Genomic DNA, 20,745 nt, shown 5'->3' on the forward strand with positions numbered 1-20,745 from the left:
CCCACGTAGTATGCTCCATGCTGTCCATAACGTCCTCCTTTAGATCCTGCCAGTTCACACGCTGCACGGTCTGTGAGTGGTGGGTGTTTCTGTAACGTCGTTCGTCTGTTGAATGAAGAGAGTCAGACCGAAATGCAGCGTGTAGGTTACTCATGACTTTAATGAAAATAATCGCGGTACATGAAATAACTGTATATGAAAACAACAAACGAAACGAGAAACCTATTACAGCCTATCTGGTGACTACAACACTAAGACAGGAACAAACACCCACAAAATACAACGCGAAAGTCAGGCTGTCTAAATACGGTTCTCAATCAGAGACAACGACAAGCACCTGACTCTGATTGAGAATCTTCCCAGGCAACCAAGCCTAACTAGACACACCCCTAATCAGCCGCAATCCCAAATAATACAAACCCCAATACGAAATACAACATATAAACCCATGTCACACCCTGGCCTACCCAAACATATAACAAAAACACAAAATACAATGACCAAGGCGTGACATGTCCCTGACCAAGACGTTCCCTGACCATCTCATCCGATTGCTTAATTTGGCAGGTCGGTCAGCTCTAGGAAGAGTCTTGGTGGTTCCAAACTTCTTCCATTTAAGAATGATGAAGACCACTGTGTTCTTGGGGACCTTCAAAGCTGCAGACATTTTTTGGTACCCTTCCCAAGATCTGTGCCTCGACACAATCCTGTCTCGGAGCTCTATGGACAATTCCTTCGACCTCATGGCTTGGTTTATGCTCTGACATGCACTGTCAACTGTGTGACCTTATATAGACATTTGTGTGCCTTTCCAATCAATCGAATTACCACATGTGGACAATCAAGTTGTAGAAACATATATATATATTTTTTATACCTTTATTTAACCAGGTAGGCTAGTTGAGAACAAGTTCTCATTTGCATCTGCGACCTGGCCAAGATAAAGCATAGCAGTGTGAACAGACAACACAGAGTTACACATGGAGTAAACAATTAACAAGTCAATAACACAGTAGAAAAAGAGGAGAGTCTATATACATTGTGTGCAAAAGGCATGAGGAGGTAGGCGAATAATTACAATTTTGCAGATTAACACTGGAGTGATAAATGATCAGATGGTCATGTACAGGTAGAGATATTGGTGTGCAAAAGAGCAGAAAAGTAAATAAATAAAAACAGTATGGGGATGAGGTAGGTGAAAATGGGTGGGCTATTTACCAATAGACTATGTACAGCTGTAGCGATCGGTTAGCTTGTTTGAAGTTGGTGAGGGAGATAAAAGTCTCCAACTTCAGGGGAACACCAGGGGAACATTCCAACACTTAGACATAATTTACAAATGAAGCATTTGTGTTTAGTGAGTCAGTCAGATCAGAGCCAGTAGAAATGACCAGGGTTGTTTTCTTGATATATTCATTGGTCCATTTTCATGTCCTGCTAAGCATTCAAAATGTATGAAGTACTTTTTTGTGTCAGGGATGAAGTATGTGTCACGACTTCCACCGAAGTCGGTCCCTCTCCTTGTTCAGGCGGCTTCGGCGGTCGACGTCACCGGCCTACTAGCCATCGCTGATCCACTTTTAATTTTCAATTTGTTTTGCTTTTGCCTTACACTCCTGGTTTCAATCCCCCAATTACTTGTTCATTATTTAACCCTCTGTTCCCCCGTGTTTGTTTGTGAGTAATTGTTATTGTATTGCGGTCCGTATTTGTGGCCTTGTATTTATACAACGTGTATTGTGATATATTTGAGTAAAATTGCTTTCATTACTCATATCTGCGCCTGACTCATCTCACCAGCTACACAAAGACGCTTTACAAAATGGAGTAGAAAGTACACTATTTTCTTTAAGAATGTAGTGAAGTAAAAGTTTTCAAAAATATAAATAGTAAATTACAGAATAAAAAAACTGACTTTAGTACAAATTATTCAAATAATACTATAAAGTAGTACTACACCACAGCCATTTCCCTTTGACCGTATTCATAATACACACTGCCTTGGATATGGAATGGCATTTGGGTCCTTGTGTGTCAAAAAAGATGCACGTCAAATAACACCATTTGACGCCTCAAATAAGCTTTAATTTGACGGTCAAATAACACAATTATATTATAGAATGTTGTGTGTGCTGAATTTGCACATGCAAGCCAAGCGCCACCACTACGATCAGTAGAACTGTCAAAGTTGTACAAAAACGTCTGCAAACAAGCACACACCGGTCTGTGTGAGCATTTGAAATAAGATCAAATGAGCAGGATCAAAACTGTTTGCAAATGTATTTGATACAGATGTTATTAGCAAATTCTGGGGTAGCTAGCTAGCTTTAGATTGATACCTAGTTAGCACCAATGCAACCAGCCTGAAACAATGACCTTCCGAAACTGCATACATTTAGAATATTCTTAACAATTATTTAGGATATCAAGGGGGGAGTAAGTATTAGCTTGATAGCCACTTGTTGTTCAGTTCGTGTAAATAACTAGCTAGGCAGCTACTTAATTCTTTGGCGAAAGCTAGTGAGGCTTGACCGGAAGATAGTTGTGAAGATAGTCACAATAAGGATTCGCCACACGCGTGGCCGTTTGCTGTTCAACTTCAAAATTAAAGTCTCTCTTTGAAAGTGACGTAGAAAGTTACAATTGGTGCCATATATAGGCAACGGTCCAAACACTTAAAAGACACACCCTCATCCACTTACCCTCGCCTTATGCCCTTGGGGGAATCCTCGTCACCATATTGGAGGGCGGTCCAAATGATTAGCCAAGCAAAGAAAGTTTGCAACGTAAAGCCACTCAGCCCTCGTTTTTTTTTGTCGGCTTTGCGTGTGTACAATTATGTTCACTCCGGGGCCTGAAACTCCCCATAATTAAATTCGTGATGATTGTACATCCATTTACATTTACATTTAAGTCATTTAGCAGACGCTCTTATCCAGAGCGACTTACAAATTGGTGCATTCACCTTATGACATCCAGTGGAACAGTCACTTTACAATAGTGCATCTAAATCTTAAAGGGGGGGGGGTGAGAGGGAATACTTATCCTATCCTAGGTATTCCTTAAAGAGGTGGGGTTTCAGGTGTCTCCGGAAGGTGGTGATTGACTCCGCTGTCCTGGCGTCGGAAACATCCACTAAGAAGAGTCTCCGACAACGTAAAAACAACATCAATGGAGAAGTCACATGATTTTGACTGGCTCAGAAAAAGTAGTCTCATCTCCTCTGGGCACCTTCCACTCTATATATGATAGTACAGAGATTGAAATTCTGCCCCCCCACCCCCCACTGTTAGTAGGCATATGTGTGTCTGTCATGGCCAATACAGCACAGCTTGGACCGCTTCTCCTCTAATCAGCATCCAGGATCCAAAACAACCAGTTTTATGAAGCATAATAACTATAAGGTCTATGACGTGTAGAAATAGGAATCATATGATATATTGAACATTCTGGACTATGCTGTCTATCATAGACTACAGTCATATTTTATATTTGATTTAAAATGTGAGTTGTGATATCACAAGAACCTATCATTATTACCCCTCCTTCCTCTGTCCAGCTCCATTATTACCCCATTATTACCCCTCCATCCTCTGTCCAGCCCCATTATTACCCCTCCATCCTTTGTCCACGCCCATTATTATCAAAAACTGCAAAGCTCAAAGGAATGTTTTTCTAGAAATCAAATAGGGCAAGCCAACTAAATGTGTTGCCCTTCCACATCTCTCAAGACAACTGGAGCACATGGCCAACCACTGTTAAATAGCAGCTGGGCTAGTACAGGTGAAACACCTTCCCACTAACGAGGTGGCAACTAGCACAGGTGTAACACATCCTGACTAATGAGGTGACACATATCTGTGCACCCTACGTGCTAAAGTGCTATAGGTGCTAAAGTCCAACCTCAAAACATAAATGTAAAAATCTAAGTCTGTAACACCTCCTAGCTGCTGAGTTAAAATGTAAAAGGTTTTTATGTTGTCGGTTGATAAATGACATCAAAACACCAGTTACATCAGTATTGTGTTCTAGGCTACTTATTTAATCTTCCCATTGTGTTCCGAATGAATGCGCTGTAAATGCATAAAGAATGGTCTAGGTAATCCTTGGGTGGACTGATTTAATAATGGTATGGTGTCATGTGACGCCTCTGGAAAAAAATATCGCTGCTGAACTTCATGGAATCAATATTGCCGGCGTTATCTGAATTGCTAAATGTACAATTTATATGAGATGGAGTAGTTTTTTATACAACCAAACACCACAGGATATGTATACAGGTCACAAAATATACAGTCAGTATACAGTCAGCTCGAATTCCACTCCACTTGTGACAGGGTTCCGTTTGTGTCTCGATAAATCTAAGGAGGTGTAGGCCTGAACAGTGACCAGTCACTCAAGCAAATGTCAACGTCTGTGACAGGCAGCAGCGAAGTACTGTGACTGTATCCGTGCGGTATAGTGGAAGTGTAGTGCATTACTTCTAACCCTCTGGTTATAGCCTACTCCCCTGCCTATTCGGCGCTCTTCGTTGACCGTAACACAACACCGTCCGTTTCCCCACCGTTTTATCTCGTTTTAGGGGATGCACCTGATATACGTTCTGGGCCAAGAAGCGTTGTAAATCAATGTGTCCATCAATATGCTACACATCCCATTGAACCTCACTCCATGGAACGGTTCTCAACTGTGCACAAACCACTCCATCACACTACTCTAATGGAAAGTTGTTAACGGATGTGGATGATTAGTAGGCTATGACAATTACAACTATAATGTATAATTAATATTATAAACCGGAGAGTTTGGGCACCTCGGGGGTTTGTAGTATATGGCCAATATACCACGGCACTCTGCTTCACATTGTGCATAAGAACAGCCCTCAGTAGTGTAATATTGGTCATATACCACAACCTTAGGCCTTATTGCCTAATTATTTATTGAGGGCACGAACAATAATGGGCAAATAATACTACTAATATTTCTAATTATAATTTTTATTTGGGCGTCTTTTAGTCCGTGTGAAAGGACAATTGTATGTGTCCTGGAAGTTTTGGGGCATTAGAATCTTCTTCAGTTGTCTTGAATATAATGTTGTACTACTTCCTTGTCAACAGAAGTCCTATCTATGCGACTTTATAGACCACAAATATAGGAACAACGAGTGAAACAAAACCAAACGGTTGTAATTGCATCTGTGTGCCTTGTGCTATTCAGCTGACTCCGATGCTGAGTAGGCTGTCAGCATGCATAAACATGAGTGTGTTTAGTATCAAAACACTGTATACGTTTTAGAGGTGTAGGTAGGCTTAGCTATAGGTCATGTAACATCCTCAAAGTCATCTGTATCACAGAATAAAATGAAAGGCAGCACCTTTAAATAACTTCCGTCAAGGTTTCAGTGACGATGGTAAAAATGTTCTAAATTAGTTTATAGGTAATATATTGCCTTTGATCCGTTAATATCTGCATATTATGGAATGTGGCTTTATTGACAGTCTACAGCTGATAATTGATACGGTTATTGATTACTGTCAAGGGTACGGTCATATTGATCACAAATAGTATTACCTTTCATCCACAATAACGTTTAGTCTACTGCCGAAACGAACCATCTATGAACCAATTACCAGAGCCTTATACAGACCTAGAAATAAATGAGTCTAACCCATATCCTTTTTTAACTTGTAATTATGGGTATTATGTCAACATGTCCGCAAAGGTTTTAATTTAACATGTTGCTTGGTTTGGAGACTAGCCCAATCATAAAACAATAACCTACATTCGTGGAATTGTATAATTAAAAATATATTTTAGAAAACAAGAGCATTGAATATACAACTTGGTCCTTAGTTTGTTCTTCATAATTTGCAAAAATCTTAATTTAACAGGAAACCATTATCAGATGAAATAACAAAGAATGTAAACCCATGACAAAAATCACAGCCCAAAATCTTGTCAAGCAACACAATGAATAAATAACATTATGAGACGAATTATATTGTCTAGAATTACATTTCAATTTAATACTATCTTGCATTTAAATACCTATCTGACATATACTATATATAGTAATATTTGACAATTATTTATAGAACAATGCAAATGTAAATCAGTCCTACATATGCGTAATTTGACGCATGGGTATAAACTGAAGACTTATTAGTACAGAATAATCACATATTCCAATGATTTGTAGTTTAAAGGTCAGGCGAAATCCTTAGATAAAGTGTAAGGGCCCACACAATATGTTACCTGGTGGATTGTCTAACAACAGGCTACTCCAGTGCTTGGATGAGAGAGGTCTCCATTTGCGTAGTCTCACCTTGTATATACTGTTATACAATATTGTAAACCGGATGCATTGAGAAAAACCGTGCAAAAAGATTACATTGCGTAAAGCTTGCATTGGGCTCGGTGAAAGATATGCCCGGAAGTTTTTCACGCACATCTCAAGTTAAAATTCAGCCTTGAACTGAATAGTCAGTATGACTGCTTAGAGGACTTATCGTTTTTGGTTTTCTCATTGATTTAGGACTAATTAGTTTATGTATTTGAGGTAAGCTGGACACTTGTTTACATGTCGAAAACATTGCACAAGTCCATTGGTATATTGTTCTAAGAATTAAACAGCATGACTATACTTGTACAATTACAAGTACTGCAAGGATGTTATCTGCACCGAAGCCTAAAGTCAGCAGTAATTGTTACAGTCAGTATAATACCACTCATATAACCAAAGAGAAAATTGGATATAACCACATAAATTACACCTGCAACGTCTTTAGTTCCTTTGTAAAAGTCGATAGTGAAGTGTGAAAGAGAGAGAGAGAGAGAGAGCGAGCGAGAGGGAGAGAAACTGTGGAATGCAGTGCAAAAATCTACTATTGTTTAGTTTGTTTCCATTGCAGTTTGAAGTAATGTTCCCATAAACTGTCTTTCCAGCATTAAATCAACACATTGCATTGCATTTATAACCACATGTTCTGTTTCGCCCAGCTAATGCCGACAGAGTTTTGTAACATCTTATGCCCAAAAAATGAACAACCTTTCCGCCCCTCTTTAGGCACACATGCTGCACTCATACCAAGCTAGTTAACATTCGGATTTGAGCTGTTGGAGAAAGCGAGAGAAAGTCAAGAGCAAAACCGTGCACTTCCCCTGAATTAAAATATTTGGTTTGTGAGAAACAAAGTATTTGGTGTTACTCCTACCCAAACACAGATGGCTATTATGGGGCATGGCTGTTTTGAGTATCCATTAAAATATTTGCTAATTATAAAGAGAGAGGACTGAGCCAACAAGGTGTGATGCTTACCACTCAAGAAAAACCTTGGTTATACACACATTTTTACGAATGCCTATATAAATGCACACTTTGAATACAATCTCGCTTATATCTGAATTCACATTTATTTATACCTTTATTTAACTAGGCAAGTCAGTTAAGAAAAAAATCTTATTTGCAATGACGGTCAAGGAACAAGGTTAACTGCCTTGTTCAGGTGCAGAACGACACAGAACGACAAGTTACTATGGGTAGCCTAGTGGTTAGAGCATTGGACCAGTAACCGAAAGGTTGCACGTTCAAAATCCCCGAGCTGACAAGGTAAAAATATATTGTTCTGACCCTTTTCAGCTATGGTGCGGCAGATTACTATGATTACTACTACGACAAATTACTATGGGTAGCCTAGTGGTTAGAGCATTGATCTAGTAACCGAAAGGTTGCAAGTTCAAATCCCCGAGCTGACAAGGTAAAAATATGTCGTTCTGCCCCTAAACAGGCCCTTATTGAAAATACAAATTTGTTCTTAACTGACTTGCTTAGTTAAATAAAGGTTTTTAAAAAATCGGTTACTGGCCCAACGCTCCAACCACTGCCGTCCGACACAGTGTTAAAACAGTTTTTTTAATGTGAATATCTGATTCGAAACACGGAATTGGTTCGATGCTTCTCAAATGTAGTATCCCGCAAGGTATCCATAGGGCGCATAGAAGGGATCTCATTTGAACAGAGAGATGAAACTATGTAAGGACAAAAAAATGAATACCGACAATTCCTGAAAAATGGTGTTGTTTTTAGACATATTCAACAAGACTTTGAAAGTAGAAGAGATTGGTTTATGGGAGGTGGTGGCTTAAAGCTATTCAAACAAAGGGCCATCTTTCAATACATGTTTCTAGTTTTGTGTTTGTCTCTGTGAACACCACACTCTTGTTCTCATTTGCGGGAGGAAAGATGAAGTGTCATCACTTGAACATCAAGCTCCGTTATGGTCTACGTCATTTCGGTCAGCTTTTTTTGATAATAGTCATGTGTAAAAGTGTAACACGCATGGGCACCGGGGTTCTGAACCTATAAGGCTGCGTTTAGACGGGCAGCCCAATTATGTTTGTTTTTCTCTGACTAATTGGTATTTTTAAAAATCCGATCCATGCTGCATCATATCCGGTTTGGGAATCCCATAGGGCGGTGCAGAATTGGCCCAGCTTCGCCCTGGATAGGCGGTAATTGTGAATAGGAATTTTTTCTTAACTGCCTTGCCTAGTTAAATAAAATATGTGATTGGTCAAAAGACCAATTAGTGTGAAACATATCAGAATTGGGTTGCCCGTGTACCCATAGATCTTAAAACACGAACCCAACAACGCAAGCAAAACGTATAAAGTAAAAAATGCTTTTACGTTTTCAAATACGTTGTAAGCTACTTTGACAATGTTTCTGGTCATATTACATTTCGAGAAATGCTATAGACCTAGGTCTTGGCTTATTGCAAGAAAAATAGAAAACAACCAGGTCTCATATTGCGCTGCATTTGCATCCGGTTTATAGGGTATAGGTATAGCCTGCTTGATATACTAATCATAACTCAGATGCATAACACGTCTCTTTTCACGCTAGACATTCTGTTGCCTTTCCGAAATGATTAATCAGCGTAAATCAAGGGCTCCTCCTATTCTTGACGCACATGTTGACATTATGGTCAACAATAGTTTTAAATGTGAGTTCTAAAGCATTTCACGTCTCAGGTGATGCTTTCCGTCATACGATATATTTCTTAATGGACAACTGTGATATGCAAAAACAGACTCGAGAAAAATTAATTGCTATGTTTCAAAGAAAAAGCTGAAATGTTTCAATTTAAACAAGTTCTCCTGTTTATTCGTTTGAATTGTAAAGGGTATATAAAACTATAGTGGGATCTATTTGTTTATGTTTTTTTTATTAATCGCAGAGTTTACACGCAGTCTCTCTCCAAATGATTTCAAAATACAAATAATAAAAGATAATAGTCTGTAATCGTTAACATACGGCTCTCATGATAGTAAAACACTTACGATGATAACCCAAAACAAAAACAAACTGAATGGGGCTCTCTTGGAAAACCTATGTGTAAACGAAAGGACATGGGGTATACCTGACTTGGAGTTTATGCATCTGTTGATATGTATCCCTTAAAATAATAACGATAATAGTAACAAGAATTAAGACATTTTATTGTTATTGTTTTCAACAGTATGACATGTTATTACATTCCGGTAAAATACCTTTCAGTCCAGCCAGTTCAGCTAAACGCCTACCATCTCACCTCTCACCGCGTGTCACATTTTTCCGACTCTGTTCTCTCCTTTTGCCTCAAGTGCCTGAAGCTTTTCTCAAACATCCATGTGCACTCAGAAAGGTCTTTCCCAACAGGGTCCCATGTTTAAGAGCCGAGTTCGACCAGGTTAGACGACATAGGGTTCAGTATAGTGTCGTGCAAAGAGTGATGATGGTGCACGGAGTCAAGGCTGGACACGAGGATGGCGCTAGGCCCAGGTGGAGGCGCGAGGCCGTGCATCTGCAGCCCGGAGTTTGAAGCGAGGAGCATTGCCGGGCTCGAGGAAATGTGATCCGGAGTCCCTGAAGGCGTTTTGTCGTCGTCTGAGCTCCCCAAAAGTGTTTTATTTCCATTCATGGAAGAAGTCAATGGGTTGTGGCTGTTGGTGTTGGAGTTTTCGTTGTTTTCCCTGTAGAAAGGAAATATAATAATATAGTAAAGTATAACGTAGCCTACATAATTCCACATTGTCATGTAGCCATTACAAACATGCATTCGCTTGCAAACGACACATAGGCCTATAGGCTCATCATAATTATCCTGAGCTGTTAGATTAAAAATGTAGTATTAGTACAGTTTTTGATTGACACGTTTCAGGCCTGTAGACTAAAATGAGCTGGTAAATGAGAAGTGTAGGTTATGTCGTCGCTGTCACTGGCCTATGCTGTATTTTTATAAGAAGTTGTAGCAGGCTATGTAGCTATTAAAATAACAATGTGTGAAACTCATGAGTCAAAGCCTATTTGAAACTAGGATCAGTGTTCGATTTTCTTGCATCATCTAGTGTCATTATACGGATCTTGTTTGTATTAAAAACTGGACTATGTCATATTTAATAGACACATATGGGCAACTTTATGCACTTGTCACAGGCGCGTTAAGTCCGCATGGTACTTATTTTGGAATTTGTGAATGCAATGGAGACACACACACACACACACACACACACACACACACACACACACACACACACACACACACACACACACACACACACACACACACACACACACACACACACACACACACACACACACACACACACACACACACACACACATACATACATACATACATACATACATACATACATACATACATACATACATACATACATACATACATACATACATACATACATACATACATACATACATACATACATACATACACACACACTAGGTAATTTATTTTATATTTATAGCTAAACTGTTATTATTGAATTATCTAATTAGACTCTGAATTGCATTTTGCCGTTTCTAAACATATTTGATCAAACAACACGTACCCTATAATGAGGTCGAATAAATAGACTCATTTGTCATTACCGTATTCCATCAAGTCAACGTTAGGAAAAAAATGTTGAGCCATTTGAATGATATCTAAACTGGTCTATACGGTTAGTTTGGGCTTATATGGGTATGAAGGCATACGGTCAAACCTCAACTGTGTATACACAGGCTGGCAGGCGTTAATGACAGACCTAATTATTGCTAAAAGTGTATTAGGCATACATTCACAGTCACAGCGCAATGACTCATGGTTTTAAAGTGGAAAGGCATTATTTACGCAGTGGTTTCAGCTTGAATCAGTCACCAGCGGGTGAAAGAAGACACCCTCTGAGTGAACACCTGACTAAAGAACTGAAAGGTCCTCTTTACAGTAGGCCTATCATTTCGAAACTTTGAAATGTACAAACTGCTCAGTAAGCAATAGCAAAATAACTACCACCTACTAGCAGAATATCAACATATTGACATTCAAGGAACATGTTTTGCTGTTGTGCGAAATAGTTCAACCAGGCCTAAATGTTCAAGTACTCAGGTTTATATCTTTAAGGATGATTCCTTAGGTTTTCTTTCACATTCATCCAGTGTTCATGTTTCTAAGCATGCGTCAATTAGTCATATGGATAGGTTAAATGGTCCAATAATAGCATGCTATTAGTTTGCTTGTGTTTATCAAAGTTATACATATTATTAATGATCGCTTATAATAAAATATTATATCATTTAGAATACCCTGATATGAAATGAGAAGATAGTATGTATGAGTCGGTTTCTACTAACAGATAATCCAGGGTAAAGTCAGCTTCCAGACTTTTACGCACACATAAACATTGAAACAAATGTACCAATAAGACAAAAGAGCAAACATCTACTTACTCGTACCTTTCCTTAGCTTCTGCGGCGCGGTCTCTTTGCCGTCTGTTTTTGAACCAGTTACTGACTTGTGTGGTTGTCAACCCTGTGCCCTCGGCGAGCTCCCTCTTCTCCCGCGGGGAAGGGTAGGGGTTATGCGTGTACCATTCTCTGAGTACGTTCCTGCTCTTCTCTTTGAAACAGTAACTTGTCTCCTCGCCGTCCCAGATAGACCGAGGCAGGGGGAACTTTCTGCGGACGCGGTACTTTCCCACAGCCCCGAGAGGGCGGCCTCGAAGCTTCTCCGCCTCGACGTAGTGTGCTTTGAGCCAAAGCTGTTGCAGCTTCGGGTGATTGTGAGGAGAAAATTGGTGGCTCTCAAGGATTTTATAAAGTTCTCTGAAATTGCCTCTGTGAAAGGCGACCACAGCTTTAGCTTTGAGAACACTTTCATTTTTGTGGAGGTGCTCACACGCGGGTAAAGACCACAAAAATCGCCCGAGCCGTTCGATGTTTCCACCCTGTTGGAGGACCTCGCAGACGCACGCAACTTGCTCTTGCGTAAAGCCAAAAGTTGGAAGCATAGACATGGTTGCTAGTTAATAAACGCGTATATTTTGCTCTACTTCCACGTCCTCTGTTATGACTAAGACATTAATGCAAGTAGCCTACACTGTAAGTCCACGAACAACCATGAAGTTCTCCAAAAGTAGGCTGTATCAAAATATAAAATCCAATCGACATGTAAAAACTAAAGTCCCGTTCATGAATGGCAATATAAAATGCATAGCATTCCCATCAAGTATACTGAGAGAAAGTGTTTACTCCTTCCACAGTCGTTGTCCACCTTTTCTATTTCGTTTCAACATAACCTATTCCTGAAGACCAGGCTCGCTCACTAGTTTTAATAATATTATTCTAAGATGGAAAGAAAAACGATTATGTGAACTGTGATTGGTTGGTTATCTGACCCGTGGATGGCGAGGAAAATACAATAGTTTTTAGTCAAATGATTTTGTCATGGTTACGCTGTCATCCAAAGTAACCAGATATGCTTTGAGGTGGCTACCTGGTCCCGCTGACTGATAGTCCCCTTCTATCCAAGCTCGCCTACCAATAGAAATATTGCCCAGATTTTTCCTGTAAATATTTTTTTTCTCCCAATTTTTGACAGACATTCGAGGCAGCCAAAGAGTGCGAAGCTGTGGAGCAGTGATCCCTTTTTCTGGGGAGGATGGCGCCAAAGCGCGTAGCAAATGTATACACAGTCTCCACTATTCCTGCTCATTAATGATGTGCCATCTAATGTTTACATTGTAATACGGAATTTTATGTAGGCCTACACCACGCATCTGGCACATCATGGTATAGATATCATACTTAAACTATAGGCTCGGCGTAAATAAACATTGCTGGGGGAACAACACAAATTGTTACCTGAAATATGTGGTATAATTTGACCTGTTTCGACACGGTGACAAAAGTCTATAGATACAGTATTTCCCCAAGTTAAAAAACGTGGGCAAACTGGGGCCACTGTTGACGTGTTCCAGGAAAAAAACGGTCATAGAAAAGTTCCCAGATTTGAAGACAGTTCCCTCACCTTCCAATCGTGGTTTAACCCCTGCTAGATCATGTGCCCATTGACAACATCTGGTGTAATTAACCATGCATTATTTAATACACATGAGGATATGACAAAATGCCAAGGCAGGCAGGCATCCTGTGGGCACACCACCAGGAACTGTACACGGTGGAATACTGTAGCATTAGGGCAAATGCACAAGGTGTCTGAATAATAAAACAAACGGTTGAGAGAGGTGTTTTCTGCAAAGGCTGGTCTGGGAGAGAGGGGAGGGGACAGCTCGCGTTCTCTAAGGATTTCTGATGGGAACGAAAGGTTGAGCTTGATGCCGGTAAGACAAATTAACCTCTTGTTTGGAGATAGGATTTAAGAAATATATGTTAATAGTTCATAAATATAGATTTTCTATCTCCCGATAAAAATAATTGTTCTGAGTGTGAGTGCCTAGGCTACCTGTTGTGGATATGTTATTATCTATTGCCTGGTGGAGTGGAGAATTGACCCGCTGATAGATTTCTATTGCATCACAGGGGGACCTCTTCATTAAGTCAATTTACGCTCACCAGTATCATATCACACTAGGCCAGGTCTCTTTCCATCCACAGATATTAACAGCGTCTGAGTTATGTGATTTCTGTAAAATAGAGCGCAAAAAAACTTTGTAATTTTTGCTGCTAATTTAAGAGCACCTCAGACCACAAGAAAGCTCAGCAAAATTATATTTTGTGTGAAATTATACAATCACTTACGCTTGTAGTAAAAAAACGAAAGGGTTGTAAAAATAGCAAGACATGAAAACGTGTTCTGCTCTGTGTTGTTTTGCCTTCAATGAAAATGTGCCTTGCCTCTTTCAGGCGAGGGTGTAGCCAACCCAAGAGTCTCCACAAATCTCGAGCCAAAGTGTAGGCTCCTCTTCTAGTCAACACTCAATGTTAGTACATTTGAATATAGAAATATTGCCATTATTGTCAACCATGAATATAGGACCATTTTCATCGGTTATATTATTTTAAGATTTAAAGATATATTGCCATTCGGCCAGTACTTTGAATTAGGCAAAGCACACATTGCAAATTTGAAAGACAAAAGTATTAGGCTATACTGGCTCAAAATACTCAACAATATTTATGGTCATATTTAGGCTATAGTCCCATGCCTCTATTTCTCTTTAAAATTGTAGTTTAGTTTTACTCTAGCTTAATTCAGACCACTGCGCTCTAAATCAGACCCAGTAAACGAAGCCACTTAATAGCAAGAAAACAAGTCTTTAGTGAAAGGTTAAAATGCAGGTTAAAATGCATCCATACTGTAGTCATAAATTACATCATCCATTTGAACATGCTTCTCAGTATTTTATATCTTATGAAGGCACATTTCGCCGAATGAAAACACACACTAACTAATTTCCCTTTTATCATCAAGATGAATAATCCTGAAAGAAAACCCTTATCCGTTTCCATGTTATGTTTTCACTCGCGGAAGGAACAGACTTTAATAAATTCGCCCGGAGCGAAGTTTGCAAAGTGGTATTTAGGCATTAGCTTGACTGATGCTAATCATCAGGGGACAAGGCTGCTGAAATGGTAATTCTTAGAGGTATACACATTCCCAATGTAATGATATTAGACTGAGCATTAGTTATATACACCTCTACTCAGAGGTGTACATAACTAATGCTCAGTCTAATATCATTAGTTTGTTCGTCTTCATCCACTTACAGATGTATTATCACATAGGGAAATGTAATAATAATGCTAATGCAAATAATACTACTACCACTACTACTTATAATAATAATATTAATAATAATAGTAGGCTACATCTATGCGTAATTAAACAAATATTTGTGGTATTCAATTTAAATATAAGGCCACACGATGCAATTATGTTTAATACATGTTTAATAACATACACAAAATAACCCGTGCATAATAGGCTATAATTTCCCATTGAGTATAACTTCAATCAATGACACGAAATAGTGCTTCAAGTCAAATCTTTAGGAGATGTTGAAGAAACGTGTTCATGGTACAAAAGCAACGAGCACACCAGCCACTACCGGCATAAAGCTCCCAGATCGTTTATGATAACGTTTTGGGATGAGCGGGAGCAACGAGCACACCAGCCACTTCCGGCATAAAGCTCCCAGATCGTTTATGATAACGTTTTGGGATGAGCGGGACAACCGTCGTCTGCCCCACTATTTTCCACACCCTTTTTGTTAAATGCTTATGAATAGGATATTTGTATATTGAGAAAATGTACGAACCTGGCTATAGGCCACATAAACGTTAGAGCTATACAGATCTAGAATAAAATAATATTTAATGAAATTCATTTTAAATTCTGTTCTGAGATGGGCCTTTATGTATGTCTATGGAAAAAAATAGTTTAAGCTATTAGGAACTGCCATGAAAAGCAAACGCTAAGAGTCAACCTGGCGTACACATACATCAGGCTTACAATTAGAGAATAGGCCTATATTGTTCCAACTCCTTGTCAATAGCAATGCAATGCCCTATACAGGTGTAGTGCTCCTTGCGGTTAAAGGTGCGCCTATTTGTTTATTCCTTGCAGGCGGAAAGTGCCTGCTGGGACACTGCGCAGTCACAAGTGCTGATCAAAGCCTCTGCTGCAGGTCGAAGGAACCTGACAGTGACAGGCCGAATCAAGGTACCGGTCACGCCTTGACAATGTTTGTAAACCTCTTGTTTCCACGGATCAGTTTGATCAGAGCTTTGCTGGACCCGCGTGGCTGGTCTGAGTGGTGATTATTACAATGCTGATGAACGGGGATCGCGTTTCTTCTAATAGTCGCCCCCTATTTTCACAACCTCCCATCGCTAACCCAAAAGCTCTTTGCCACGACCTCCACTAATTGGACTGATTATTGCAATATGTTTTTGGGGAGCGCAGGGTGGAGGCGGGACGTGGCTTTTCCGCTGGCTACCCCGAGACAGGCCCGAAGTGGGTCGATGAGCTACATTCGTTCAGACATGTCATGCTGAGCAGACAGAGAGAACGAATTAAATCCAGGCGATTGGTGTCTCTACTGTTTAAGGACGTAATAATGAGGGGCTAGGCAATAATGAAATGTTTATATCTATCTTGTTACCCAATAGGCCTACACAGGAAGGATTATTGGAAGGACTGATGAGATATTGTCTTAATGTACAGACAGAATAGGCGTTGGCTAAAAAGGTTCACGTAGTGGATGATAGGCTATCACTAACACAGATCTAGCTGGTTTTTAGAGCTGATTTCAAATTAGACCTATACTAAGGAATACGCCATGTTATCCTGTTCTCATTAAGAAACATATCGAACTATTGACACTATGAGAATATATGTAGCGCAAGGTTTTCTCTGATTTACAGAATTACTCATGCACTTTCTCTTGGGCATTGGGCATAAATCTGCGTCCAAGGCATGTATGAGCGAACGCTGGAAGCAACAAGTGTCTTTCTTCAGCCTCTCCACCGGGGCTAGAGTGTGGGCCCTGCGCCGCTACTTAGACTAATGAATTCAATCAATCATTTGTTTTGATTCCTGCTTATTTTCAGTGCTTGCTCGGTTACTTCACCAGTACACTGAGTATATTATGTATTTCCCCCTCACATGCTTAGCACGCACTATACTTTGAAGTGGAGTGCTACTCCAGCTCTCCTGATACTTCACGCTTGGCAACATTTACTGTCCCAGGAGACCCAGGCTGCGCGTGACATGTCATTGACCTCTCTCTTGTCAGGGCGATATGCGACTTGTGCAGTTTTGGAAACAAATTTAGCCCCCTTAATTCTTGTGACATACAAGGACAAAATATAGCTTATGTTATGGATAATGAAATGTCTAATGATGTTTTAGCCTATACCAGAGCCTCTGAAAGTGTGATATTATTATTATTTGTATTATTTTAGGTCAGCGTCTGCTTAAATTGCATATAAAAAATCCCTTTTCACAAACAACCCCAGTCTGAACCGCGTGCGTGACTGTTATGCCAGGAAGATGGCCTTTGAAGAGAGGAGAGCACCCTCGGTCTGCATTTTTCCCTGCTGACCGGCCTACCTTTCCAAAAACAACAATGCGTTAAGTTGTTTGACAATTAAACAAACTATTGTCCACATTGATTCTCAAAATGGCTAGGCTAGTCTATAAAGGTAATACTAACAATAAGTACAAATTAGGGTAAACATATAAACAATTAAAAAATAACCCTTTAGGGTAGATCCACTGTAACTTGCTATAGGAACAAAGGGTTAGCTATCAATGAATTACACACATATCTGATTATAAAGATCATGAAGAGGAAGATGAAACACATCCATTATTATTGTTATTTAGATTCATTGTTATGCAAAATTACGAATTCATTAGACAGTCCCTCACAGTAGTACATTCAAATTGTGTTTTTTTTTCTCCTGCAGGTAGGACTATTGCTAATCACGTTCTGATGACACTGTAGAAGGCTCGACTGAGCCAGCATGGCCCATAGAGGGCACATAAACCCTAATGATAACATGCGCCAACACTGTAAACAATTCCTCAGGTGCCAATGCATCGAGTTCAAAGGCAGATCAGCGAACTACATGGACAATAAAAAAAAAAGACATTTAATTTTGGTCATTCCTTTTGGCAATAAACATTGTGATTTCAATGTCATCTTATTTTGTCTATTGACCTCTCACTCCCTTCATGGCATACTGGCATACTTGTTATTTTAGATGTGAGACTAATACTATACAAGGTATAGATTATGATTCCTGACACACATGTTAAATTCCTTGACATATTGGAAAATATACAAATGTTTATATTTCCACCTTCCAAGAAAATAAACCAAACAAATGTACAGTTTTTAGACTGAAAATGTCTGCTCCAGACTGCTCCCACTTCAGACTGCTCCCACTTCAGACTGCTCTCACTCAGACTGCTCCCACTTCAGACTGCTCCCACTTCAGACTGCTCCCACTTCAGACTGCTCCCACTTCAGACTGCTCCCACTTCAGACTGCTCCCACTCAGACTGCTCCCACTTCAGACTGCTCCCATTTCAGACTGCTCCCACTTCAGACTGCTCCCACTTCAGACTGCTCCCACTTCAGACTGCTCTCACTCAGACTGCTCCCACTCAGACTGCTCCCACTTCAGACTGCTCCCACTTCAGACTGCTCCCACTTCAGACTGCTCCCACTCAGACTGCTCCCACTCAGACTGCTCCCACTTCAGACTGCTCCCACTTCCAGACTGCTCCCACTTCAGACTGCTCCCACTCAGACTGCTCCCACTTCAGACTGCTCCCACTTCAGACTGCTCCCACTCAGACTGCTCCCACTTCAGACTGCTCCCACTTCAGACTGCTCCCACTTCAGACTGCTCCCACTCAGACTGCTCCCACTTCAGACTGCTCTCACTCAGACTGCTCCCACTTCAGACTGCTCCCAGACTGCTCCCACTCAGACTGCTCCCACTTCAGACTGCTCCCACTGCTCCCAGACTGCTCCCACTCAGACTGCTCCCACTTCAGACTGCTCCCACTGCAGACTGCTCCCACTTCAGACTGCTCCCACTTCAGACTGCTCCCACTTCACTGACTGCTCCCACTTCAGACTGCTCCCACTTCAGACTGCTCCCACTGCTCCCACTTCAGACTGCTCAGACTGCTCCCACTTCAGACTGCTCCCACTTCAGACTGCTCCCACTCAGACTGCTCCCACTTCAGACTGCTCCCACTTCAGACTGCTCCCACTCTGACTGCTCCCACTTCAGACTGCTCCCACTTCAGACTGCTCCCAGACTGCTCCCACTTCAGACTGCTCCACTCACTGCTCCCACTTCAGACTGCTCCCACTTCAGACTGCTCCCACTTCAGACTGCTCCCACTTCAGACTGCTCCCACTTCAGACTGCTCCCACTTCAGACTGCTCCCAGACTGCTCCCACTTCAGACTGCTCCCACTTCAGACTGCTCCCACTTCAGACTGCTCCCACTTCAGACTGCACTTCAGACTGCTCCCACTTCAGACTGCTCCCACTTCAGACTGCTCCCACTTCAGACTGCTCCCACTTCAGACTGCTCCCACTTCAGACTGCTCCCACTTCAGACTGCTCTCACTCAGACTGCTCCCACTCAGACTGCTCCCACTCAGACTGCTCCCACTTCAGACTGCTCCCACTCAGACTGCTCCCACTTCAGACTGCTCCCACTTCAGACTGCTCCCACTTCAGACTGCTCCCACTTCAGACTGCTCCCACTTCAGACTGCTCTCACTCAGACTGCTCCCACTTCAGACTGCTCCCACTCAGACTGCTCCCAGACTGCTCCCACTTCAGACTGCTCCCACTTCAGACTGCTCCCACTTCAGACTGCTCCCACTTCAGACTGCTCCCACTGCTCAGACTGCTCCCACTTCAGACTGCTCCCACTGACTGCTCTCCCACTCAGACTGCTCCCACTTCAGACTGCTCCCACTTCAGACTGCTCCCACTTCAGACTGCTCCCACTCAGACTGCTCCCACTTCAGACTGCTCTCACCAGACTGCTCCCACTTCAGACTGCTCCCACTTCAGACTGCTCCCACTTCAGACTGCTCCCACTTCAGCTGCTCCCACTTCAGACTGCTCCCACTTCAGACTGCTCCACTCAGACTGCTCCCACTTCAGACTGCTCTCCCACTTCACTGCTCTCAGACTGCTCCCACTCAGACTGCTCCCACTTCAGACTGCTCCCACTGCTCCCAGACTGCTCCCAGACTGCTCTCAGACTGCTCCCACTCAGACTGCTCCCACTTCAGACTGCTCCCACTTCAGACTGCTCACTTCACTCTGACTGCTCCCACTTCAGACTGCTCCCACTTCAGACTGCTCCCTCAGACTGCTCCCACTTCAGACTGCTCCCCACTCAGATTGCTCCCACTTCAGACTGCTCTCACTCAGACTGCTCCCACTTCAGACTGCTCCCACTTCAGACTGCTCTCACTTCAGACTGCTCCCACTTCAGACTGCTCCCACTTCAGACTGCTCCCACTTCAGACTGCTCACACTTCAGACTGCTCACACTGCTCTCATTCAGACTGCTCCCACTCAGACTGCTCCTACTTCAGACTGCTCTCACTCAGACTGCTCCTACTTCAGACTGCTCTCACTCGGATTGCTCCTGCTCCATATATTCTAGTCAGCATTATCAGCCAACTTTTCTCACAAAGCTGTACATTTATTTTTTCAGAGTTTCGCCAAAGACTGACTCAATTATTATTTGAGTTATTCTAGCATTATTTTTGAATGATCATTAACAGGAGACACTGTTTGCTACTTATTTTCGTGCATATTGCAACAAGCAACACAAATGTATCCATTGTTCTCCTGAGTTGACTTTATTATTGTTCAATGAGCACTAGACTATACTGAACAAAAATATAA

General features: G+C 41.3%; 1 protein-coding gene and 1 long non-coding RNA gene across 3 annotated transcripts in view; one reads left to right on the plus strand and one right to left on the minus strand.

Moving 5' to 3' along the window:
- Positions 1–9,480: 9,480 nt before the first annotated feature.
- Positions 9,481–12,816, minus strand: LOC124038631 (homeobox protein SIX2-like). 2 transcript variants are annotated; one of them, XM_046354711.1, is made up of 2 exons: positions 11,777–12,816; positions 9,481–10,014 (listed from the first exon to the last, which is right to left on the minus strand). In XM_046354711.1, the coding sequence occupies exons 1-2, from the start codon at positions 12,334–12,336 to the stop codon at positions 9,711–9,713; spliced, it is 864 nt and encodes a 287-aa protein (XP_046210667.1). In that variant the 5' UTR covers positions 12,337–12,816; the 3' UTR covers positions 9,481–9,710. The 2 variants fall into 2 exon arrangements, with proteins under 2 accessions (XP_046210667.1, XP_046210665.1); XM_046354709.1 differs by having other exon boundaries at positions 11,771–12,816.
- A 770-nt stretch (positions 12,817–13,586) lies between these two features.
- The window catches only part of LOC124038632, an 86,496-nt gene continuing 79,337 nt past the window's right edge, over positions 13,587–20,745 (plus strand). The window contains exon 1 of the long non-coding RNA XR_006839387.1: positions 13,587–13,662. This is a non-coding gene — a long non-coding RNA (uncharacterized LOC124038632). The remainder of the gene's footprint in view (positions 13,663–20,745) is intronic.

The sequence above is a fragment of the Oncorhynchus gorbuscha genome, linkage group LG06 (genome assembly GCF_021184085.1).
Source record: "Oncorhynchus gorbuscha isolate QuinsamMale2020 ecotype Even-year linkage group LG06, OgorEven_v1.0, whole genome shotgun sequence".
Classification (NCBI taxonomy): domain Eukaryota; kingdom Metazoa; phylum Chordata; class Actinopteri; order Salmoniformes; family Salmonidae; genus Oncorhynchus; species Oncorhynchus gorbuscha.